We start from the raw sequence: 25,700 nt of genomic DNA on the forward strand, positions 1-25,700 counted from the left end.
TTGTAATAGAGTAATCTTTTAAAAACCACAACCCCAAATCCTATACTCACATAAACAAGTGATAAATCATATATTTTTCTTCTGTATTTCTACTCCCACAGTTCTTTCACTAGATGTGGATAGTATTCTTTCTCATTGTATAGATATTAGTAGCAAAACCTATTACATTTTATCATCCCACAATGTTTCAGTTACTGTATACAATGTTCTCTGGTTCTGCTTATTTCACTCTCATCAGTTCATGGAGGTCTTCCCAGTTTTTATACAAATCAAGCAGTTCATCACTCCTTAAGCCCAATAATATTCCATCCCCATCAGATACCACCATTTGTTCAGCCATTCCCTAATTGAGGGACACCCCCTCATTTTTCATTTTTTTGCCACCACAAAAAGTGCAGTTATAAATATTTTTGTACAAATAGGTTCATCCCCTTTTTAAAAAATCTCTTTGGGTTACAAACCCATCTGTGGTATGGCTGGATCAAAGGGCAGACAGTCTTTTAAAGCCCTTTGGGCATAATTCCAAATTGCCTTCCAGAATGCTTGGATCAGCTCACAACTCCATCAGCAATGCATTGGTGTTCCAATTTCGCCCCATCCTCTAGGCATTTATGATTTTCCTTTACTGTCATGTTGGCCAGTCCGCTAGGTGTGAGGTGGTACCTCAGAGTTGCATTTCTCTAATCTGGAGGGATTTCGTTTTGATTTCTTCTTCTGAAAACTGCCTCTTCATATTGCTCACTCCAGCGCTTTTGCCAAGAAACTATCCTGAAAAGTCGGACAGGACTGAAGGGAGGCGGGAGGAGGCTCAGCAGGGGTGGAGGGGGCAGCTGCAGGAGGCGGAGCTTCAGGGAGAAAGGTGTCTGGGGCCCCTCCGCTGGATGAACGCATCTGGAGCGCTTTGGCCGCTGTGCGGCGCCGTAGTCCTCAGCGGTTGCCAGGGAGACAGTCCCCGCGCCCGTCGAGCCAGGGGAGGCCTCGCCTCCGCTGCTCAGGCCGCTCCCGTCTGCGCTGCGCCGCCGCAGCCGCAGCCGCAGCCGCCGCCGCCTGGTCTCCTCCCTGGCTCCTTTGCCGGCTCCGGGGATGCGATGGAGCCTCTGGGGAAGGGGATGCGGGGGTCGCGGAGCTGGAGCCCGCGAGCCGAGGCCGCTGCAGTTAGGAGATTCTGACGCTACTCGGCCGCCTTGGGTCGGAGAGGGCCCCGGTCCGGTAGGGCCGCCGGACAAGGTGAGAGCGGGGCTGGGGCGGAGACCCTGGGAGCCGGACCGGTTGCGGCAGGGGGCCCCGAAGAAGGGAGGGGGACTGGGGCTGGAGGAAGGTTGAGGGGCAGTATGGAGAGGGGGCGGGTAAAGCCCAGGGACGGTGAGCACATGGAGGGGCAAAGGACCCCAAGGAAGGGAGGCGGACTGGGCCAGGGGTAGGATGGGGGTGGGGGCTGGGGGATAAAGCCCAGCGGCAGCGAGGACATTGGGAGAGGGGACCAGAGCTGGAAGAAGGATGCCGGGGGAGGACAGTGGGAAGGAAGGGTAAAGCCCAGGTTCATTGAAGATGAGGAGAGGGTTTGGGGGCCCAAAGAAGGGCGCGGGAGATCAGTGCTGGGGGACGGGGAGGGGAGTGGAGGGAATAAAGCCAAGGGACATGGAAGACAAGGAGAAGGGGCTAGGGCCCCAAGGAAGGACAGAAGGACCAGAACAGAAGGAAGGATTGGGGGGAGAGGACAGTGGGAGGGAAGGTTAAGCCCAGGGTCATCAAAGACAAGGAGGAGATTTGGGGGCCTGGAGGAAGGGAGGGGGCATCAGGGCTGAAAGATGTGGGTACAGTGGAATTGGGGGGGATAAAACTTAGGGGTGTCAAGGACTCAAAGGGGTAGGGGAACTTGAGGAGGGAAGGTAAGACCAAGGCTGAAGGTTAAGATATGATGTAGGGGAGGGGATGCCAGCTAGCCAGGACTCAGGCACAGATATGCACCTGGGAGAGAACACTAGGGCGATTATGCAAGAGGAATATAGGGTGAATCAGGGGACATTCAAGTGTTCTCCTTATTCCAGCTCTTGCTCATGTCCTTCCCTTAACCCATCTCCTTCAACCTTATGTCTTCCCTCCCTCCTCCATGTATCCTGGTTACAAGATGGGAGGTGACAAAGAGCCAGCTGCCTAGGACACTGGGTGCAGGGTGGAACATAGGATGACACACAGATGGAAGGAGAGACAGCAGGGTGAATCTAGTAAATCAGGACATAGGCATAGGCAGGAAGTACAGGTGATGTGGGGGCAGGGAGCCATATCAAGGGAACAGAAAGAGACTAACATGGAGATGAAGGGATACATAGTTAGAAATGACAGAGGCTGCAGAGGTTAGGTTACCCAAGATACAAGAAGGAAAATATGGGGGAGGGAAGAGAACAAAGGAGAAGGGCTAAAGGAATGATAGAAACAGGGAGAACATGGGGTAAGAGACTTAGAACCAGGGAGGGATGGGGAAAGGTACCCAATTTTCCAGGATAAGAGTGAAAATACAGAGCTTGAGGCAGACCGAGGGCTGAGATTTGGGGTATGTAGGGACACTGAGGTAAAGGATATAAACCTAAAGAGAAGGCAGAATTAGGAGAAGATGGAGGATGTGGAACCAGGGATACAAACACCTGGAGAAGATACTGGGTGGGATTCAGAATTGGAGAGCACAGGGGAAGTAGTGAGGACACTGGAATTTGGAGTGTTTGGAAGGATCATAGAACTAGAGCGGCAGAGAACCCCAGAGACCTCTAATACAAGTTCTTCATTTTACTGATGGGGAGACTAAGGCCCAAGTTAATTGACTTGCCCAGTGTGACACAGATAGTAAGCATCAGAGAGAGGCTTTGAAACTAGGATTTATTGATTTGAAATGTGTTTAGAGATGGTGAGGAAGGAAGAAAAGAATATAGGGAGAGAGAGGGGACAAGATCTGGGAACACAAAAAAGTGATGGATATGGAGGACTGAGGTGAGAGAGAGAGAGAGTGTGTGTGTGTGTGTGTGTGTGTGTGTATGTGAGAGAGAGAGAGAGAGAGAGAGAGAGTGAGTTTGTGTGTGTGTGTGTGTGTGTGTGTGTGTGTGTGTGTGTGTGTGTGTGTGTAGTGAGACATGGAATAGTGGGGTCCAAGGAATGGATGTAGGCCTGAATATAATCCATGGGCTATTGAGATGAGCCATGAGATGAAGGGCCATCAAGCTAGAGTGTGCAGCGGATGTGTGTATGGGTATGAGAAATCTCTCCTCACTTTTCATTTAGATAGCAAGAGCTTAGGTTAGGGGAAGAGGGAAAATGGATAGATGAAGCTCAGAATTAGAGCAGCAGAATATCAAGAAGAAGGGACTATTATTTCCCTCCCTTCAGTTAGGGAAAGTGGATTGGGTAAGACTAAAGCTGGGAAAGCGTACTAGGGTCTCAGGTATGGTGGGAACCCAAGGCCATTAGAGGGTGTGTATTATATGTAGTATAGCATATAGGGTGTTTACACCTGGACCCTTAGAGAAGGAAGGGGATATTACTCAGATAGGTTCTTCTACCTTCTACATCCCATGGATGCCCTTGGCTTTTCTTCCAGAACAGTATAGAAGACTGCTGGCCACATATCTGTGAGTGGGAACTTTAAATGAGGTCACCAGAGAAGGCAGAATAAGGACCCTCCTGCTCATGACTCTTGGCTTCCTCATTAGCTGCCATAGTACATTTTGTCTCCATCTCCCCTTGTCTTTCCTTCTTTACTTCACAAGGTCATCCCATATTAAGTTGTTTGGTTGTGGTTTTTTTTTTTTAAACTCTTACCTTCTGCTTACAATCATTACTAAATATCAGTGGAAAGGCATAAGAAAAGTAAGGGTTAGGCAATTGGGTTAAGTGACTTGTTCAAGGTCACATAGGTAGGAAGTGTCTGATGCTGGATTTGAACCCAGGACCTCTCATCTCCAGGATTGGCTCTCAATCTACTGAGCTACCTAGATGCCTCTCATTTTAAGTTTAAGGAAGAAAGGAAGCAAGAATTGATTAATGGGGGCAGCTGGGTAGCTCAGTGGAGTGAGAGTCAGGCCTAGAGACAGGAGGTCCTAGGTTCAAACCCGGTCTCAGCCACTTCCCAGCTGTGTGACCCTGGGCAAGTCACTTGACCCCCATTGCCCACCCTTACCACTCTTCCACCTATGAGACAATACACCAAAGTACAAGGGTTTAAAAAAAAAAAAAGAATTGATTAAGTGTTTACAATGTGCGAGACCCTTGGTTAAAGAAAAAAGAAATCCTGGACAGTGTTTTGAGATGTTAGTATTTGCCATGTGTACTGTAGCGCATATGTTGCTTGACCCTGTGTGGCCATAGTCCCTGCCAGTATTTTGCCATAAAAGATTAGATCCTCCAGGACTAGGAATGTGTCTCTTTCAAATTCACCTCATTGTGTAGAAGCGTGGGGCAGTGAAGGGCCAGCCGGTGTTTGCCAATGATGTTCCAGTGGGTAGAGTGCATCCCATGTGGCAGAGTTTTTTCCCTGGGTCACACTTGGCACTGGGCTCGAACAACTGAAGTGTAGTTGGCAGGTTTAGTCTCCCAGAGTAGAGAAGTTTCTTTTCAGGCTAGGTCTCCCAGGGAAGTGCTGAAAGGGGAGGGGCTGCCTGGGGAACTCATCTGGATTTCATTGACACATCTTGTGCCCCAGATGTGGGGCTTTTGTGTCTGGCTTTTCTCCCTGCTCCCTTTTAAAAATCAAAATCATCCATGTCGAAGGAATTCATGGCCATAAACTCCTTAAATGAAATTGTCATAAGTTGTTAAAAACTGGCACTGGATTTTGAGGGCAGGCTTTGTTTCTTGGCCAGCTGGCTTCAGTTTCTGGTGAATTATTCAGGGGCCCTGTTAGAATCAGGCCTTGGCTAGCCACTGTCAAGCAAGACCTCCCTCCCCTCCTGCCCTCTACCCCCCATCACCCCCACTGGCAGGAAAGCCTTAGACAAACATCACCCTGGGCCAAACAGTGGTCTCTAGTCTGGAGACATTTTCCACCACTGATGGCCTGCTGCCAAGGGCACCTAGACTTTGGGCATTGCTGTGCCTCTGACTGAGTAGCATGGATGACTTCTAAACTACTTCCTCTGTGGCTCTCAGTGTTATCCATTCAGCTGACTCTTCAAGAAATGGATTTCCTCTATCTGTATGGCTAAGTATAACAAGGCCACTTTTTAAAACAAATAGAACAGAATCTACAACATTCAAATAAATACTGCCCTTCAAAATACTCACTTCAGAGACTTTATTCCAATGGTTACAGTTAGTGGAATGGGTAGTAAATTAGTTGCCCCTGGAGGAACAGAATGACTAAAGCTGAAAAAGGATTCTCAGAAATAAGCATTTTGTAAAACTATTTAAATGTTATTTTATACTCCCATTAAAGACATTATTAACAACTCATATGAAAAAATTACATCATAATAATGGCTAGCATATAAATGGCACCATACAGCTCACAAAGTATTTTACCTACATTATCTCGTTTATCTTCACAACAACTGTACAATGTAAGTAGTGCTTTTAATATCATATATATTCTGCTGATTAGGAAGCCTCAAAAAGTGAAATAACCTTCTTATGTTTACACAACTATTATGGAGCAGTAAAAGAACATTATTGGGTCAAATCCCATTCCTTTACAAAAGAGAAAATTGAGGCCTAGAGGGAGATAAAGGGATATTTTTACAATCAACCTCATTACAAATAGACATTTTAGAAAAATTGATTTGATCAAAATATCTTTTGGTTGAGTCCGGAAATACAGTTTTTCTCTCTGACAATGAAGATTTGCTAACATTGAGGATATTCCAAAGAAAGTGTAGGCCTTGAGTTAAAACAGCTGCTCCATGGCAAGTCTGGTCTCATCTCCTGAGTGGAATAGGGGGGCCCAGTGTCTTTCTCTCCTTCGGTTGCCTCTGTTGTGGGGAGGATTAGCCATGGCAGTTTCTGGAGCTTGGATGATCTTGCCTTTGGCTCTGACACTGGTTGTAGGATTGGTAGCCCGGGGAACAAAAGGCCTGCTAACCTAGAGCTGTCTACAACCGGCAGTTTATGAAGCTTAGGGGCAGGGGTACTTCACTTTTTTCTTTAACAATGAGATGCACCTGTAACACAGTAAGCACTTAATAAATGTGTTTTCATTTACTCATGCATTTATCTATGGTGATTCAGGCTTTGATGGAAATACCTAAAGAGTAATTTTAAAAATGTTTACAGCAATGGAAACATAGTTGTGATAAGGTTATAATATTCCAAGATGGCTACTTTAATGGCTAATAGTTATTTGGGTGAATTCATTCTGCTCTTTTTATTTATTTATTTATTTTTATTTAAAAAAAAAACAAACAAAAAACCAACCCATACCTTTGTATTGGTTCCAAGACAGAAGAGTGGTGAGGGGTAAGCAATGAGGGTTAAGTGACTTGCCCATGGTCACACATCTAGGAAGTGTCTGAGGCCAGATTTGACCTCCCATTTCTAGGTCTGGCTCTCAATCCACTAAGCTACCCAGCTGCTCCCGTTCCTTTTATTTTTAAAAATTAGAATCTCAACTTTATAGTCACATTTCATGTAGTTTCCAGGTTAGAGACTCCTTGACAGGGAAATTTGGAGAATGCAGATAGAGTTCTAAGAAGGACAATGAAAAATATCTGAAGAGCTAAAATCTTAGATTTTGTGAAGAAGCTAAGAAACTTAGCTTTAACCTTGAAAAGTCTAAAGTAAATTCTTGTACCTTGGACTACATGGCCCTTTCAAATCTGAGATTCTGTGATTCTAAGTGTCTTGATGATATTCAAATATTTGAAGGGTTGTGATTAAGGAAAATTGTGATCAACCATTCCATATCAACACTGAAAGAAATTGAGGAAATGGGTTTATTTGTAGCAGGAAAGGAGGAGAATATTTCTAAGGAATAATTTCCTGCTTGTAAATGGGAAATGATAAAAATTGTAGTGCTCATGGGTTCATATATTTGGAGCTGTGGTAGCCCTTAGAGTTCATCTAGTTTATTCCCTTCCCCACCCTCACCCCCATTTTAGGGGGAGAAATTATGCCCTCAGAGAGGTAGGATGTCTTGAAGGGAACATGGACAAATGTACAGAACACTTCTGAGAGTAATCTGCTGTGCATGTGAGGTTAGACTAGTATGGCACCTAAATGCATGTCCCTAGCCACATAAAGAGCTGTCCTCTCACCTAGTGAAGACTTACCCAGACTTCCTTCCTTTTGGATTGCCTGAGGTGGGTCAGTAGAATAGGATTTTCTTTTTCTCTTTAAAAAAAACCCTTTGGTCTTAGTATCAATTCTAAGACAAAGAACAGCAAGGACTAGGCAGTTGGGTTAAGTGATTTGCCCAGGATCACATAATTAAGAAGGGTCTTAAGGCCAGCTATGAACCCAGGTCATCCCAATTCCAGACCTGATGCCATTCTCTTTAAAAAATTTATTTTCTCAATCACATGTAATAACAATCTTTTACATACATTTTCCAAAAGTATAATATTCAAATTGTCTCCCTCCCTCCCTCCCCTTCCCTCTCCCCGAGGTGGTAAGCAATTTAATCTGGGTTATACGTGTATGATTCTGTGAAACATTTATATATTGTTCATGTTGTGAGAGAATACTCATATAAAACCAAAATCCCAAACCAAAAATATGCACACAAAAAAATGAAGAATAGTATATTTCAATCTGCATTCAAACCCCATCAATTTTTTTCTTTAAAGGTGAGTTGCATTCGTCATAAGTTCTTTGGAATTGTCTTGGATCATTGTATTGCTGAGAATAGCTAAGTCTTTCACAGTTGATCATTGTACTATATTACTGTTATGGTGTACAGTGTTCTTCTGGTTCTACTTACTTTACTCTGCATCTTTTTCATATAGGTCTTTCCAGATTTTTTTGAGGTCATCTTGCTCATAATTTCTTAGAGTGCAATAATATTCCATTACCATCATATACCCCAATTTGTTCAGCCATTCCTCAATTGGTAGACTTGATTTCCAGTTTTTTGCTACTTCAAAAAGAGCTTTTATAATTTTTTGTACAAATAGGTCCTTTTCCATTAAAAACAACAACAACTCTTTGGTGTGGACAGACCTAGTATTGGTGTCACTGGATCAAAAGGTTTATGCATAGTCTAATAGCCTTTTGGACATAGTTCCGAATTGCCCTCCAGTGTAGTTGGATCAATTCACAACAACCAGTAATGCATTGGTGTTCCAATTTTGCCCCATTCCCTCCAATGTTTATCCATTTCCTTTACTAGCCAATCTGATAGGTATGAAATGGTACCTCAGAGTTATTTTAATTTGCATTTTTCATATGACTATAGATAGCTTTGATTTCATCATCTGAAAACTACCTGTTAATGTCCTTTGACTATTGTCATTTGTGGAATGGCTTAGATTTTTTAAAATTTATTCTCTCCATATTTGAGAAATGAGGTCTTTATCAGAGAAATTTATTGTAAAAAAATTTCCTCAGTTTTTTGTTTCTCTTCTAATCTTAGTTGCATTGGTTTGCTTGTATAAAACTTTAAAAAAATGTTTTTTAAGCCCTTACCTTCTATCTCGGAATCAATATTGGTTCCAAGTAGAGGAGTGGTAAAAGCTGGTCAATGGGGGTTAAGTGACTTGCCCAGGGTCACACAACCAGGAAGTATCTGAGGCTAGATTTGAACCCAAGACCTCCCATTTCTGGGCCTGGTTCTCAATCCATCATATATACAGATGGCTGCTTGCAGTATTTTCTCCTTGGCCTGGAAACTCTGGCACTTGGCTATAATATTTCTAGGAGTTTTCCTTTGGGGGGATCTCTTTCAAAAGGTGATCAGTGGATTCTTTATTTATTTATTTGTTTGTTTGTTTATTTATTTATTAAAACCCTTACCTTCCATCTTGGAGTCAATACATCGTATTGGCTCCAAGGCAGAAGAGTGGTAAAGGTAGGTAATGGGGGTCAAGTGACTTGCCCAGGGTCACACAGCTAGGAAGTGTATGAGGCCAGATTTGAACTTAGGACCTGCCGTCTCTAAGCCTGGCTCTCAATCCACTGAGCTACCCAGCTGCCCCTGGATTCTTTTTTTTTAAACCCTTATCTTTCATCTTAGAATCAATACTGTGTATTGGTTCCAAGGCAGAAGAGTGGAGAAGGCTAAGCAATGTGGGTTAAGTGACTTGCCCAGGGTCTCATAGCTAGGAAATGTCTGAGGCCAAATTTGAACCCAGGACCTCCTGTCTCTCAATCCAAGCCACCCAGCTGCCCTCAATTGGATTCTTTCAATTTAATTTTACTCTCTGGTTCAAGAATATTGGGGCAGTTTTCTTTAATAATTTCTTGTAATTTGATGTCTAGGTTTTTTTTAAATTATTGTGGCTTTCTGGTGTTTCAATAATTCATAAATTCTCTCTTCTGGATCTGTTTTCTAGGTCAGTTATTTTCCCAGTGAGATATTTCATATGTTCTTTTTTTCCCATTTTTAAAAATCTGTTTTATTCTTTCTTGATGTCTCCTGAAGTCATTAGTTTCTACTTGTCCAATTCTAATTTTTAAGCAATTATTTTCTTCAGTGAGCTTTTGAATTTCCTTTTCAATTTAACCAATTCTTCTTTTTTTAGAGTTCTTTTCTTCATTGGATTTTTTCCCATTTGACCAATGTTGCTTTTTAAAGAATTCTCTTTGGCGGACTTTTGTGCCTGATATAATATTTGGTCAATCCTGCTTTTTAAGGTGTTATTTTCTTCTTGCAATGTTTTCATTTCCTTCCTCCATTTTACCTTTGCCTCTCTTATTTGATTTTTGAAATCCTTTTTGAACTCTTCTAGAACCTGAGACCAATTCTTTTTTTTTTTTTGAAGTTTTACACATAGCTGCTTTGATCTCATTGTCTCCTTCTGAGTTTGTGCCTTGCTCTACCTTGTCTCCATAATAATTTTTTTATGGTTAGGTTTGTTTGTTCGTTTGATGTTTGCTCATTTTCCTAGCCTTTTTCTTGATGTTTATTTTTAATCTTACAGGTGGTCTCTGTTCTCAGGATAGAGAAGGCATTCTTTTGAACATCGGTATTTACTTGCTGCTACACTCAGATCTAGTTCTAGGTGTTTGCAAGTTTGAGTTCTTGTTGGTATGATGATTCGTGGGCTGAGAACTCCAGAAGAAGCCATCTCCCTCTGCTGATTTAGTTTTCCCCAGGGCCTGCTGTTGATTTGCAAGGCCAGGCACACTGTCCAGGCCTGATCAGGGCCTCACTATTGACTTCTGCTGATACTCGGGGCCTGACCAAGGGCCTTACTGCAGGCTTTCATGGGCTAGGTACACTGAAGGGTTGTGCTAGGGCTGAGAGCTTCAGAGTTTTGTTGGCTTAGGCAGTCTCAGTGTCTCTCTACTGGCCTGGACCCAAGTTCAGAATCTTGAGCAATGGCAGAGGTAGAGGATCTCACACAAGCCTGTTATTACAACCTGTACTCCCCTCTCACCCCAGTAAAAAAGACCATCTCACCCTAACCTTCCAAGTTGTCTTCTGCAAAAAAATTGCTTCACACTGCCCCTTTGTTGTTCTGCCACTCTAGTATTCATTTTGAAGCTTTATTTTAAGCTTGGTTGGTGGGGATTCTCAGAGAAATTCAGGCACTCCTACCTTTACTCTGACATCTTGACTCCATCTTCTGAATTCTATTTCTCTTAACAGTCCCTCCACCCTACTGGTGTGTATCACCCTTTGCAATCTCTTTTTTGGTTTAAGTTGTTAGGTAAACTTTTCAGAAGTTATTTTCTCCTAGGCTGCAGGTCTACAACATGGGTAACTGCCATTGAGGACTGCCTCATTAATGGCATTGTAGATCAACCAGCTAGGTTTTCCCTAAGCATTGGATGTCCAAGTCAAAGAGCTTTATAACACATGATTTAGTCATTTCATACTTATCCAATGGATTTGAAACAATAACATTTGAATAAAACTTTTTAAAGACAGGTAGTCCCACAAAGTGTGGAAATATTTGATAGCGGTGCTCCAAGCCATTGAGATCACAGCCAGCCCTCCTGGCATTTACTCTGGAGCATGGTATGCTGGATAACAATAAACTTAAAGTCAGAAAGGTTCTGGCTTTACCCCTTATGAGCCATGTCACTGGGGGCAAGTCACTTAAAAAGTAGAACTTATCCAGAATGGGTCTGCCTTGAGATCTAGTGGGTCCACTTCACTTGAGGACTTCAAACAGGCACTGCATGACCTATTGCTAGATATGTTGTAGAAAAGGATTCTTCAAGAATGGAGTGGACGAGATGGTTACAGAGTTTCAACTTGGTATTTTTGTGAATTCTCTGAGTTTTAATTTTCTTTTATAAAATGGAGATCATGCATGCTACTTAGCCTGCATGTCAAAGAGTTGTGAAGAATGTGCTTTCTAAAGTGCTATAGAAACAAGCTAGATTAATATTAATAATAATCACAATAATGATTTCTGGTCCCTTGTCTCAAGTTGTTCCTGATTCTCCTGGTACAAGGAAAACAGCATGATGTAGTGTTGCTTAGGTGGTAATAATAATGATGATGATCAGTAGCAACTTGGCTTTCTTCTGTAAACTGACTTTCTAGATCAAGGCACAAGTATCCCTCATACAATTCCTGCACTAAAAGGAGGGATATCCCTTGCTACTGGGGTGCTGCTAGATTAACCAAGGGCAGAGAGGCCCTTTTGGATAGATTGATTGGGGACCTCGGGTTTAACTATAAACCATTAATAGGAGATGACTAACTAATCTTAACAGAATCAGCATGTGTTCTTTTTTCTTATTGGCACAACAGCTGATACTGTTACTGAGTGAGGCCATGCCTTACTTTGTTTATGCTTTGATTGAACGTGAAGAGAAAATGCTTAGTAACAAACCACTCTACTATATAGACTTTTGGAAACTCCTGTTTGATCTTGGCTCAGTGACTTGCCGTACAGTTTTTAAGTAATTTAACCACCCCTCCTCCAACTCCATTATTCTCACACCTCAGGTTATCCACTTGCAAAACAAATATGAAGAAATCATGTTCCCTAGGATTTTGACTGGGGTTCTGGGCTTTGGGGGCAGTGTCTACAGGAATTAAGGCTAATAGGATTTTCCTTTTTCTCTTTTCTCTGGAGATGAACATCTGCAACAAGCCCTCCAATAAGACTGCTCCAGAGAAGCCCGAATGGACAGCTTCAAACAAGGGCAGTGGTCCATCCCCTGAGCTTTGTGGTCAGCGTTCCCGGAGAAATGGTTGGAGCTGGCCCCCGCATCCATTCCAGATTGTTGCTTGGCTGCTGTACCTCTTCTTTGCTCTGATTGGCTTTGGGATCCTCGTTCCCCTCCTGCCTCACCCGTGGGTACCTGCTGGCTACGCTGTATCCTTGGGAGATGGTGAGGTGTACTGGCAGTTTGAGGGGGTCAGCTTCTTGAGGGCCTGAATGTGTATCTGAGGAAGATGGAATATAGGGTCAGTAAGCACAGGCAAGTCTCAGCTCTGCCACCAAATAACTACCCATAGGGTTAGGAGGCAAGTCACTTCCCCTCTCAGGGCCTCCCTTTCTTCATCTGTAAAGTAAGAGGGGAATTCTTCAACAAATACTTATTAAGCTTCTACCATGTGCGAGGCATTGACTCTCTGGGGCGCCAATAGTACAAAGATAAAAATGAAATTCTTCCTGACCTCAAGAGGAATATATTTTTTACTGGGAAAATACAGCATGTCTATGGATAAGAAAATGTAAAGTGTATACAAAGTAATCTCAAGAGGAAAAGATAAGATAATAGATAAGGGGGGAAAGATTAGGAAAGATCTCTTGTAGGAGGTAGCAGCTAGGAAGAAAGCTAGGGATTTTTAAAGGGCAGCAATAAGGAGGAAGTCACAGATGATTCCCAAATTCTCTTGGTGATGATATTTAATGCCTGTTACTTTCTTTGAGCCTGTTTCCTCATATATAAAAATGTTAGTAATAGAGTTAACTCACTAAGTTTTTGTGAGATTCTACTATCTGATGAGATAGACGCTGTTAAGCATTAAGTGCTATTGAAAGAGAAGTAATATTTACCAGGTTATTAGCTATATGATTATAAGTGCACTCTTTAAATAAATGCAGCATCTGGAAATCCAGATTTGAACAAAGTATGAATTACAGAGTGAACATAATAAAGAATTAATAATTTTACAAAGGAATTTACAATAGAATTCCCTTAAATATCAAATGCCTCAGGGGATTTGAAATGTGATTTATGATCAGTTGTATATTTGGACTCCTCAATAGAAATGACCCTAGTTATGTCTGGAGAATACAAGCTTTGACAGGTCCAAAACAAAGCTTCTGGGGACCATCCAGGTAAGGGTAAAGAGACTTGATCTATTACCAGAAGGATGGTCGACCTGAGGTGATTAAAAAAAAAAAAACAACGACCCAATAGCAATCCAGAAAGACAATTTACTAAGACTAAAAGGGGTAGGACTCTTTGGAGAAAATACTGATACTGATGAAATCCTTAAAATCCTGATCTTTAAAGTACTTAAGTATTGTATTGTTGATATTCATATATATGTCTCATCCTCTTTGAGGAGACTAGGCCACTTAAAAATCTTGGTATTCCCTGGGCTTGGCAATGCTGCCTTATATAACCATCATTATTGTCATCATAATTATAGGGCCATAGGTTTTAAAGCTCAGAGAAATTTTAGAGATCCTCTAGTCCAATTTTCTCATTATACAGATGAGAAAAATGTGGGCCAGAGAAATGAAGATTATTCATATGGGTAATAAGTAGCAGAGTTGGAATTTTAGTCTAGATTCTTTGACTTAATTAAATACTTTCCATGACCCCATGCTGCACAGTAAAGAGCTTAATATGTCTTTATGAATAGAATTGTTTTGAATTTGCCCAAAAGATGAGATATTTTTATGAACCTGTGTGTCTTTAAGTCCGAGTATAACTGAATAAGAGCCTTCTTTGTTTAACAATCTTTAGCTCTTGTTCTTACCGAGCTTTTCCAAAGACAGCAGTTGGTGCTGGGTTCTGACAGCCTCCCCTACTTTACAAAGAGCTACTTACTAATCAATCAGGCACATATACTAGTGAGAGGAGGAGATTGTTGCTCCCTCTCACTCCTGCTACTCTCCCTCTTTCCCATTTGAAGGTGGACTTGACGTATACATGAGGGTCATTGACTATTGTATATATTGTATGACATGTGAGATAGTTGTTCTGAGCCTCTTCGATGTGAGGTTGGGTTCCTCTATTGCCTCATATTTAAATAGAAAACCCAAAATTCATCATTTTTTCTCCATACATTGACACTGGACTTGAGTTTTCAAAACCTAAGATCACATTAGGTTTTTTGGCCTCTGTGTCACATTTTTGACTCCTACTCAGAGCATAAAAATAAGCTGATCTTTTTTAGTCCAACTGTTACCTAGCCAATTCACTCTCAGTTTAAGTATCTACATTTATCTTTCTTAAATATTTACATTTATCTGAAGACTCTCCAACTTCCCTTCTAATCTGTGAAGGTCTTTCCGGATTCTGATTCTTGTATCTTTTGTGTTATCTATCAACTTCTGGCTTTTTTTCTGGCAAAGTTGATTTTTATACCATTTGTATCTTTATCCAAGTTTTGGAATTAAGAGGTTGAATGGGGCAGAGAGAAACAGGGCTTTCTGAAGCATTCTACTTCAGACCTCCTTCTACAGGATATTGAAAGACTAAAGACTCCTGGTTGTGTCTGGCCATTCACCCTGTTAAAATACAAAATTTACACTGTTATGCCATTCTGGGAACCCTGTAAAAGGAAAATATATTTAATGAAGCCATGTTGGCCATTTGCAATTGTTGCTTCCTTTTCTGGATGTTCATTACTTTTAACAATAGCTTCTATAATTTTGCCAGGAATTGAAGTAAAAACTCATTGATCTAAAGTTTAAATTCCATTTTTTTCTTTTTTTTTTTAACAAAAAAGTTGAGATTTGTCCTTTTCTAAACCTGGAGTACCTTTTCCTCAGGTAGCAGTTATCTATATCCCCTTTATCCTAAGCAGCAAGACTTTCTTTCTTCTTTGAATTTATTTTATCTCACAGAGCTTTACAAACAAACACTACCAGCTCCCCTTTTCTTATCCTTGGCTCTTTCTTGCCTCAGTTTGTTCTGAGGCTTAGGCAATCCAAATAATATTTGTATTGATTGTTCATTACATGTTTTCATTTCCATCTTCTTTACACATCTTTTAAAAAAACTAACTTAATCATTGGGTTCCCCATGCATCTACAGTGGTCCCTTTAAACAATTTCCCTTTTTTCTTCTTCATAGAACTGTTTCTCTTTGTGCCTCCTGAATTTTGTCCTTTTTTTAAAAAAATATTTTATTTTCCTAATTACATGCAATAACAATTTTCAATATGTTTTCTGGAATTATAAGGTCCAAATTATCTCTTTTCCTTCTTTCCCTCCCCACTTGCTGAGATGATAAACAATTTTATCTGCATTATAGTATATGATCAGACAAAGCATATTTCCATGTTGGTCATGTTGTGAGAGAATACTCATATCAAACCAAACCCTAAAATAAAAACACACAAATAAAATGAAGTGGAAAATGGTATGCTTTGATCTTCATCCAGACTCTATCAATTCTTTATATGGAGGTGGATAGCATTTTTGGTCATAAATCCTTCAGAATTGTCTTAGATCATTGTATTGCTGAGCCTAGCTAAATCATTCATAGTTGATCATTTTACAATATGGCTGCTACTATGTACAGTGTACTTCTGGTTCTACTCACTTCATTCTGCATCAGTTCATGTAAGTCTTTCCATATTTTTCTGAAATCATTCTGCTCATCATTTCTTATAGCACAGTAGTATTCCTTCACAACCATTCTTTAGTTGATGAATATCCCCTCAGTTTCCAAGTGAATTTTATTCTTGAGAAACTTCTCTGACTTTGTGGGCTGACTTCCCAGTTTGTTATATTTTAGGCCACAATATCCTATTTAACCTTTCTTTTTGCCAGATCTTACTTCTGCCTTCAGGTCATCTCTTAAATGTGTCCCCTTCTTTCCGCTCCTACAGCTTTAACCCTAGTTTAGGTTCTCATCACTTCTAACCTAGACCACAGCAGTAGCTTCCCAACTTGTCTCTCTGTTTCAGACCTCCCTCCAATCATTGCATTCTCCATTCCAGCAAAAATGTTTTTCTCAAGTATAGTTCTGACCATATCAGCTTCCAGTGGCCTCCCTATTTAGCTTTAGGATCAGATATGAAGTGCTCTGTTTTGCATTTAAAGCTTCTCTTAGCCTGGTGCCTTCTAACCTTTCTCATACTTTACTCTCCTCCATGCATTTTGGGATCCATCCATACCCTCACCTCTTACAGTTCTTCAGATGAGCTATCAACTTTCTCTAGGCCTTGGTACTATATCCTGTGGCTAGAATTCTTGGCCCACTCCCTTCTACTTCTGGGCTTTTTTGACTTCCCTCAAGTCTTTGTAGGAGACCTTTCCCTATTGTCAATGCTTCTCCATTCAGATTACCTTCCATCTCCCCTGGGCTCTCTTATGTATATCTCATTTTTGGTTGTTGTCTCCCCATTAGACTGTGGGCTCCTTGAGGGCTAAGTCTGCCTTTTTGTCTTTCTTTGTATCGCCAACACTTTGCACAGTACCTGGCAGAGAGTAAGCACTCAGTAAATGCCTGACACCTCTCCAAAAATCAAAGGTAGTTGGCAGATTTTGCTCATTTTATCCTTTCTTTATAAAAGATTCTAAACCAGTGATGGCCACAGGTGCAATTATCTTTCCTATTAATTGCTATTAAAATTTTTTAAAAATTAATTTCCAGGGGGCTAAGTAATATTTTTTCTGGAAAGGCCAAAAAAGTTTGGGAACCACTGTTCTAAACTGTAGGGACAATTTCCCCTAAAGCTCTCGTTTTCATCCCTGTAGCTACTTCTTCTTTGTTGGTAAGGATAAGATCCAGAATAGGAGTTTTCCTTACTGATTCTCAGCCCTTGGAAGGACAATGTTAACACTGACAGATCAAGAATTCATGAAGCAGCTAGGTGGCACAGTAGATATAGATTAAGGTCTAAAGCAGTGGTTCCCAGACTTTTTTGGCCTACCGCCCCCTTTCCAGAAAAAATATTACTTAGCCCCCTGGAAATTAATTTTTAAAAAATTTTAATAGCAATTAATAGGAAAGATAAATGCACCTGTGGCCATCATGGCCCCACCCCCAATCGTTGCAGCACCCAACAGGGGGCAGTAGCGCCCACTTTGGGAATCACTGGTCTAAAGTCAGGAGGTCCTGGGTTCAAATGTGACCTCGGACACTTCCTGGCTATGTGATCCTGGGCAAGTTCCTTAACGGCCCAATTTTCTAACCTTTGCTCTTGCCCTCTTAGAATTGATACTAGAACAAAAGGTTAGGGATTAAAAAAAAAAGAGTTTAGGAGTTGCTATACTGAGGGCAGAGAGAGTGTTCTATTGATATTTAGTTAGCTGAAGTCTTTTAGACATCATTGCTGTTTTATATCTTCTTGATATGTGCATATTCTGTTTTTCAAAAAGAACTTGTCTGTTTCTATGTCCTTGAAGATTATAGTATATTTCATTGATAATATCACTGATTTCTACTTCTAGTAGTCATCATCCCCATGGATTGTTGTCCTGCCTTAGAAGTCTCAGGGATCAAATCTACCTCTAATTTGATCTCTGATTCACTTTGTTTTTGATCAATACTTTGTATGTTTTTTATAAAGACATCTGAGGCTGTGGGTTTTAATGCTGAGTTTTTACTGGTGAATTTTATCTCCTCTCAATTTGGAGATGTATTTACCACTGTTCTTCCTCCATTATGATTACTTTCTTTGGGACATAACTTGAGGGAGATGTGTAGACAGTTTTGTCACCCTCCTCCTTCCACTCCACTCCATATTCTTTCCCCACTTCACATTAAAGTAGTTTTGGTTAAATTTGCAATACTCCAGGCAAATATTTTCTTTTAAAAAACAAAATAAACTTTTATTGATATCTTTTATGTTTGTTACTGTAAAGGTTAAATTTAGTGGTTGGACTTAAGTTATATGAAATAACATGGTCGCCGAAGTTATTATAACTCAAGTCAGAAGTTTATTTACCAAATTAGAGGGGAAACAATAAAGTAGAGAAATGTGAGAGAGGTTAGAGAAAATACCTATAGGAGTTCTCAGCCAGGAGGGCTGGTAGTGAGGAACTAAGAGGCCTCCTCCAAGATGGAAGCTAGTCTCTTAGGAAACTAGAAAAGGAGTCAGCCCTTTTCACTCACCCAACAAAGTAGTCCAGGAGTTAGAATCTAAGTTGAAGCCATGATCCAAGCTGCAGTCTCCAGTGAAATTTCATCAAAGACTATCTCTAGGAGACATTCTTCATGAGACTCAACTAGCGAGACTGCCCCAGCCCAAGGATTTCATGGCTTTTGTGGTAATTTCCTGTTCCTGCCAATTTCCACAGGGGCCAATCACAGTTTCCAAATTGTTCAGTCCTGCCCAGGGCAGTGTGTCTGTGGGATTGACTTGTTACCTCTAAAGGTGTTAACTCTCCTCCTAGGATTCACAGTTTGGATTCACACATTTCTGCATTATCACCCAGTTTAGCACTGTGGGTTGTAGGCCCTTCCCCCCCCCCCCCCTTTATGGTTAAGTAGGAGTATCTTCCTTTTGGAGATGTAAACTCCTTAGTAAGAGTTTCCCTTACTTTAGGGTTAAGTATGAGTATATTGCTTTTGTTGATTAATTCAAAAGTAGACAAAAAAAAAAAAGACAAAAAATCCTGTCCTCACAATCTAGTGAGGTACTAAGTAGGGGTATTTAAGTTATTGTTAACCAAAGTTTTAACTCCAACTAGGCAAAGAGAATAAAAAATTCCCATTCCCTTTTCATATCTGTAAACTCAGAATAGACAAAGAGAACCAAGAATTTCTCAATATAACCCTTCATCTTCAAAGAGAATCATTGGCTAGTTCAGCAAAAACTAACCAATATATCATAAAAGTTTGTCATCATAAGTGGTATTCTAAACTCATAGTCCTACATTTCTGCAAAGAAGCAAGTAGAAAGAGATAAATACACTCTTATTAGCCCTTGTTAGGTATATTCCATTCCTGAGAAATCTATCATTCTTCTATTTTAAACTGTGACCCAGAAATCCAAGCCTTATTCTCAGATACCATCTTAACCCAATGGTTTATTTGCCAAGTCCACTTTGTTCTTTTAGTCCTTTCTCTTTGATGGACAGCAACAATTATAGCCTTACTTGTTCCCCAAGGTCTTTTCATTCTTGCCCAAGACTTTATAGTCTTTAGCAATGCTTTCTATATTCCCTTTAGCAATATCATTGATGTTCACATGAATCACCAAAAGTATGTGGTGATCTTCTCTGTTAAGACCAGTGGTGTTTCCTATACATGTTTTTACAAAACACATATGTTTTGTAAACTGTAAGCCATAAGTTTCTTGAGGGTGAAGACTTTCTTTTTTTTGCTTGTATTTGTATTCTTAGCACTTAGTACAGTGCCTAGCACAGAGTCAATGCTTAAGGAATACTCTGTCTGACTGTCTCTATCTCTCTCTTCCTCTCTTTCTAAATGTAAGGTAGGACTGTCTTTGTTTTACAGACCAGGAAACTTGAGTCTTGCCCATATCACCTGACTAGTAAGTAAGTGAGCTAAGTTTCAAATGCTGGCCATCTGACTTTCTGCCCACTGGTTTCTGGGTTGGTTCTGGGTATGATAGGAAACCTTTTTTGGGATATATATCCAAAAAAGGTTTCGTATCACACACACACACACACACACACACACACACACACACACACACACACCTTCTGAGTATAGTTTAGTAAAACTTTAGTTGTCTCCATGTAGATTGTTAGTCTAAGACCATCCATTCCCAGACTGGATATAGAAAAGACAACATCTAGTGCTAACTTGTGGTGTTTTGTTGACTTTAGCAGGATTTTACAAAGCACACCTATACAAGACCAGGACCAGCACCTTCCCTGGCTCTCTGGTGTAGACCTGATCCCCTCAAGATTGGCCCCTTCTCTAGCTCTCTGGCATAAATAGCCTGGAGTAGGACCCAGGGATCATTGGCATATGAGTAGGTCATATCAAATATTCTCAACCATAACCCTCCTCTCCCAGCTTTGGAGAAACCAAGTCCATTAGGCCTCAGACTTTGCTAGAAGTCATCAGAGCTCATACCTGCCATCAGCGTTCAGCATATTAGTCATATCAACCGAGGGGTTCTTGCTTCTGTTTTTTTAGACAATGGTGTTTTTAGGGCACTAAGTTGTGGAACTGACAGCTAGAAAGGGCCTTCTTCCTCTAGTTTAAAAATGAGATGCTGAGGGCCAGAGTGAAGAGACTGGCCCAAGGAAACTCGCTAAGCGGTGTAATCAAGTGTCCGGATCTAGCCATCTTTGCATACACCATACCCTCTCCCTCCATGGCTGAGGCCAGAATCTCTCTCTGCCAGTATTCTAGTTCATGCTCAGTGACTGGGAGTCAGGAGGGCAGAACAAATGATTGTGTTTGGTTCTTAATTCAGCACTTATTGTGTAATGTGCTCCATGTGACACTGTTGTGCTCAGCTGGGGGATGACTTCCTAGGGTACATGCATAAACAGAGCCCTAGAGTGTTAGTGCCCTTCCAAAACATTTTTTTACCCCTTTCATTTTACAAATGGGGACATCTGGGCCCCCAGATATTGAGTGACTTACATGGAGTCAACTAAGAACAGAATTGGGAATAGAACTCAGGTGTCTTGATTGCTCACCCATTCCTCTTACTACACTATGCTGCTTCTAAACAATAATAATAGCTCATGGTTTTTCTAGTGGTGCAACATTGATATAGCATTTTAAATTCCTGACATCAACTCTCTATGTTTGGAGTACAGGTATATCTCCATTTGAGAGTTGAGAATGTTAACTATCTTTCCCTCAGCCACATAACTAGTAAATGACAGAGCTGGGTTCTGAGCCTAAATTTTCTAACTCTGAGTGCGGTATGTTTTTCATTTGTATTGTCTTGGGGTTCTTAACTCCTTTCTCATATATGGGGCCAGTGGTTTTCTGGTCTCCCACGGTGAGGCTTTGTACTGGAGATAGTCTTAAAGGACTAAAGGCAACAACACCCTTGATCAGTTATGTTCACTGAACAACTGCTGTATGCAGCACGGTATGCAAGCACTCAATCCAATTTCTGCGTCGAAGAGGAGACTAGGGGCAAGAAAGACTGTGGGGACAGAGGCTGGAAGAGGGAGATAAATGGGGAGCAGTGTGCTTTTTCTTAGTCTTAGTGGGAAGAGCCACAGCCACACAGCATGTGGCAATTGACCAAAAATCACATGCAGAGTGAGTCTTTAACCACCTGGGCTCAGTGTATGGGAATTGTCTTTGTCTGCCATCTCGTCGTCCACCTGACTGCAGTCTCCATCGATCCAGCAGATGCCAACGTGAGGGATAAGAGCTACGCAGGGCCCCTGCCCATCTTCAATCGCAGTCAGCATGCTCATGTCATTGAAGATCTGCACTGTAACCTCTGTGATGTGGATGTGTGAGTTGTCCTAGTTCTGGGAGGGATGAAGGCGGAAGGGAAGGCTGATTGGGGCCTGGTGGAGGGGGCATCAGGGGTGTATTACCCAGGGAGTGAGTGAGGAGCCATCCAACCTCCCAGTTTTATGTAATGAAAAGAAGGCAGCATCCCTCACCTCCAGCATTCAGCTGTGACCCCAATTCCTAGAGTGCTCAAGTTTCAGCACTCCACATTTACCTTTTCCCATGTGTCAATAAAGTAATAATATGTAATCTTGCCATTCTGCCAATAATATTATACCTATTTTGTGGAGGAGGAAACTGTCTTGGGAGATTAAGTGACTTTTCCAATGTCAAGTAGCTGGCAAGCAGCAGGACCAGTATTCAGTGGCAGGACCAGTATTCCCTGGAAAGAACAACTACTTATTGGGACTGACAGAGGTTCTTGTTCAGGTCCACACCAGATCCCTTCAGATTCCAAGATTCTCTGAACATACTTCTGATCACAAGCCCAATGTACTTTTAACTACAGAAGAGTTAATTCTCAAAGTCAAGAGTCTTCAAGTTTCTTAAAGTCACAGAATTATGTTAAAGAATATTTACCAAATCTTAGTGAGAAAATCACATTACTCAACTTTGTGGTATAAACCTTGACTGTATTTGGGACTAGTTGTAATGCTACAAGGTAAAGAGGAAAATATAATCTGAGAATAGTATTCACAATATTCAGAGTTGACAGGACCTTAGAGATCATCTAAATGAACCCTTCCATTGTACAGCTGAGCAAACTGAGGCCCAGAGAGGTTAAGGGATTTGGGCAAGACCTCACAACTAGTAAGTCTTCGGGACCTTTGATTCAAAATGCAGTGCTCTTTCCATATAATATAACAATGTGTAGTATACATCGTGTAATGCGATGACATATTGTAAGGTAATGATATATTATATAATATGTCACACACTCTAGTATATTACATTATATTATATTTTGTGGTATCTCTAGAAGAACACAAAATAGTAGATTCAGAAATAATCCTCATGCAAACCTGAAATATCAAAAAAACAGAGTAATTTTTCTTCTGTGGAACCCTAGTGCTCCACAAAAAGAGCTTCAGAAAACCTCTGTTATGAGCATGGAGTCCTGAGCTCAGTAGTGAAAGATGAGATTCAAAGCATTTTGGCCAAATCTGCAAGACATGTCATTCATTGCCCTTTTTATGGACTCTGTGTCCTGATGCCAAAGCAGTACATAAGGAACCCAGTCATGGGCCACATACACTACCTAGGGAGACAGAGACAATCCCCCATGAGCTTGTGAATGGCTGCCATCCCTGGAGGTGTAGTATCCATAGCTACCAACAACTATGCCAGACAAAAATGGGAGGAGCAAGCCCTCAGGTACCACACTGGAGCTACCTCAGACTTCTCAGAGTCTTCTCCAGAGCCTCCTGGCCCATCTACTTGCCTGCTCTCCCATGGACTTCACTGTAACTCACACAAGGTTTGGACTGATGACTTGGGTACACAAGCTTGGAAGGCACAAAGGCAGCCTAAAAACTTAATCCTGCCTTATTGGCCATAGGCATAGCCTCTGATCCAATACACAGCCCCATCTAATCTCTGATCCATGACTCATTGCTAACATTTGGATGCTCATCTCTGGTACCCAGCCCCAAATTAATTGCTTCACTCCCATATCTGTTGCTAACTCCCTCTTACAAGCACCTATCTGAATATGTGTTCATGTATATGTACACACATGGTGTTAGTACTTGGGTCTAGAAAGCACTTTAAGAGTCTTAGAGATTAGCTCCACAGCAGTTCTTCCTCTGTTATGTTATGGACCCTTTTGGCTATTTGGGGAAGCCTAGGGACCCCTTCTCAGTGTTTATAAACATATAAAATCAAATATGGGAGACTTCAAAGGAAGACAAGTATATTGAAATGCAATTTTATAATATTTTCATATTAAAAAGATTTTAAATTATTACTTTCTTACCTTAGTAATATTTGCAACACAGAAAAGCAAGAGCTTAGCTAGGCATTTGGATTTAAGTGACTTGCCCAGAATCATACAATTAGAAAGTGTCTGAGGCCAGATTTGAACCTAGGTCCTCCCAACTCTAAACCTGGTACTCTATCCACTTTGCCACCTAGTTGCCCCTATGATATTTTTTAAACAGCTCATGGACTCTAGGTTCAGAACCCTCACTTTAACGAAGAGATTGATGGAGATTAAACATTCCACATAGGGACCAATGCTCTCCCAGTTCTCCTGAGGCTAGGAGTCAGGAGATGGTTTATGTCTGAGCCCTATGTGACTTTGATAAGTGGCTGAATGTTTTGAGTCTCCCGTCCATCTTCTGTCCAATTAAAGGCTTGGAGAAGATCATTACAATGTTCCTTTCTAGCACTAATAATCTGAATCTGGACTGCTCTCGGAGCTCACTTCTGTGGATGATATAGTGCCTGAGCACTTTTTGATAATTGATTGTCGACACGGGCCCATGTTGATCCACACATATTCTTCCAGGAGTCTTTCTGAAAAGCCAAAGGGGAGCTCTATATTATAGCAGAGAGAATACAAGATGTGGAGTCAGAAGATGGCATGGGTTAAAATTTAAACTGCTATTTATTACTGATGAGACTGGTACCCATGAGTTTGATTGGTACCATGTCTCATTGGCTCTCTGAATTTCAGTTTCCTTCTCTGTAAAATTGAGGTCAGCCCCACTCCAGTATCTCACAAGGACATAAAGTTTATGCCAATGAAGTGCAAACTCTTGACAGCTTCTACAAGAATGGACCTGACCATGGACACTAGCTACTTGGTGCCTCTTGATAGAAGACCAGTCAGATGACTGGTTGCCAAGAGAGGTTGAAAACTGCCTTGGTGGCAGAAATACCCACAAGAGTGAAAGTGCATAGAGATCTTTGAAGTACTGAAGAATTACTGAACTAACCATCTCACAGGATTTTTGTGAGCATCAAATTAAATCGATACTTTGATGCAATCAGGACACTAAGATTTTATCATTATCAGCCCTTTTGGATATTGGGCCCAGAGTCCACATTACTAACTTTAGGATTGTTTTATTTTGGACTTCTGGGTTCTTCCTAGCCTGTAATGAGTCATCAGGATTAGAAATGATTTTTAAGAGTTGGAAGCATAACACTGAGGTAATTTAGATTTAGTAGTAGTCGAAGTAATAATAATGATTATTATTATTGGTATTCCTGCAGTGCTTTATGGTTTTTCCTCAATTTTTGGTCAGCTTTGCCAATCAGCTGGGTATGAAATAGGACCCTCAGAGTTGCTTTAGTTTGCATTTGTCTCATTACTAGTGATTTGGAGCATTTTTTTCACATTGTTTTGATGTTTTCCTCTGAAAATGCTCATCAATGCATTACATACACTATATGTAATTTGATCTTCAAAACAACCCTGTAGGGTACAAGGTTTAAAATATTATCCCTATTTTACATATGAGGAAACTGAGGCCTAGATAGTGATGAGATTTGCTCACAGTCATACAGCTTTTAAATATCCCAGCCAGGATATAAATTCAGGTCTTCTGGGTGGGTCCAGAGCCAATGCTTACTGTTTTTTCTGTTATATCTAATGGCTATGGCTAAGATGGGAGAAATTTCCCCTCCTGTTCTTCCTTCCAGTTCCCTCTCTTTTTTCTCTCTTTCTTCCTTTCTCTCTCCTATACCCCATTCATCCCCTTTCCAAACTCCCCCAGATAGATAACACAGTGGATAGAATGCTTGACTTGGAGTCAGGAAGATCCAAGTTCAATTGGTGCCTGTCACTTGAATCTGACTCAGTTTCCTTTACTGTAAAATGGAAGTGATAAAAGCACATAGTTCCTAAGGTTGTTGTGAGGATCAAATGAGACAATGTATGTAAAACACTTATAATAGTGCCTGGTACATAGTAGGCATTTAATAAATGTTTGTTCCCTCTCTTCTCTTTCTTTTAATCTTCTTCTTCTTCTTCTTCTTCTTCTTCTTCTTCTTCTTCTTCTTCTTCTTCTTCTTCTTCTTCTTCTTCTTCTTCTTCTTCTTCTTCTTCTTCT

The 25,700-nt window shown here is 41.0% G+C and overlaps 1 protein-coding gene across 1 annotated transcript in view; it reads left to right on the forward strand.

The window, feature by feature from the left end:
- Positions 1 to 1,083: 1,083 nt before the first annotated feature.
- ZDHHC1 (zinc finger DHHC-type containing 1) overlaps positions 1,084 to 25,700 on the forward strand; it is a 59,472-nt gene continuing 34,855 nt past the window's right edge. Inside the window, exons 1-3 of the mRNA XM_044660586.1 lie at positions 1,084 to 1,227; positions 12,171 to 12,413; positions 21,465 to 21,640. Of these exons, the coding sequence (XP_044516521.1) occupies positions 1,084 to 1,227; positions 12,171 to 12,413; positions 21,465 to 21,640 (563 nt within the window). The remainder of the gene's footprint in view (positions 1,228 to 12,170; positions 12,414 to 21,464; positions 21,641 to 25,700) is intronic.

The sequence above is a fragment of the Gracilinanus agilis genome, chromosome 2, assembly GCF_016433145.1.
Source record: "Gracilinanus agilis isolate LMUSP501 chromosome 2, AgileGrace, whole genome shotgun sequence".
Classification (NCBI taxonomy): Eukaryota; Metazoa; Chordata; class Mammalia; order Didelphimorphia; family Didelphidae; genus Gracilinanus; species Gracilinanus agilis.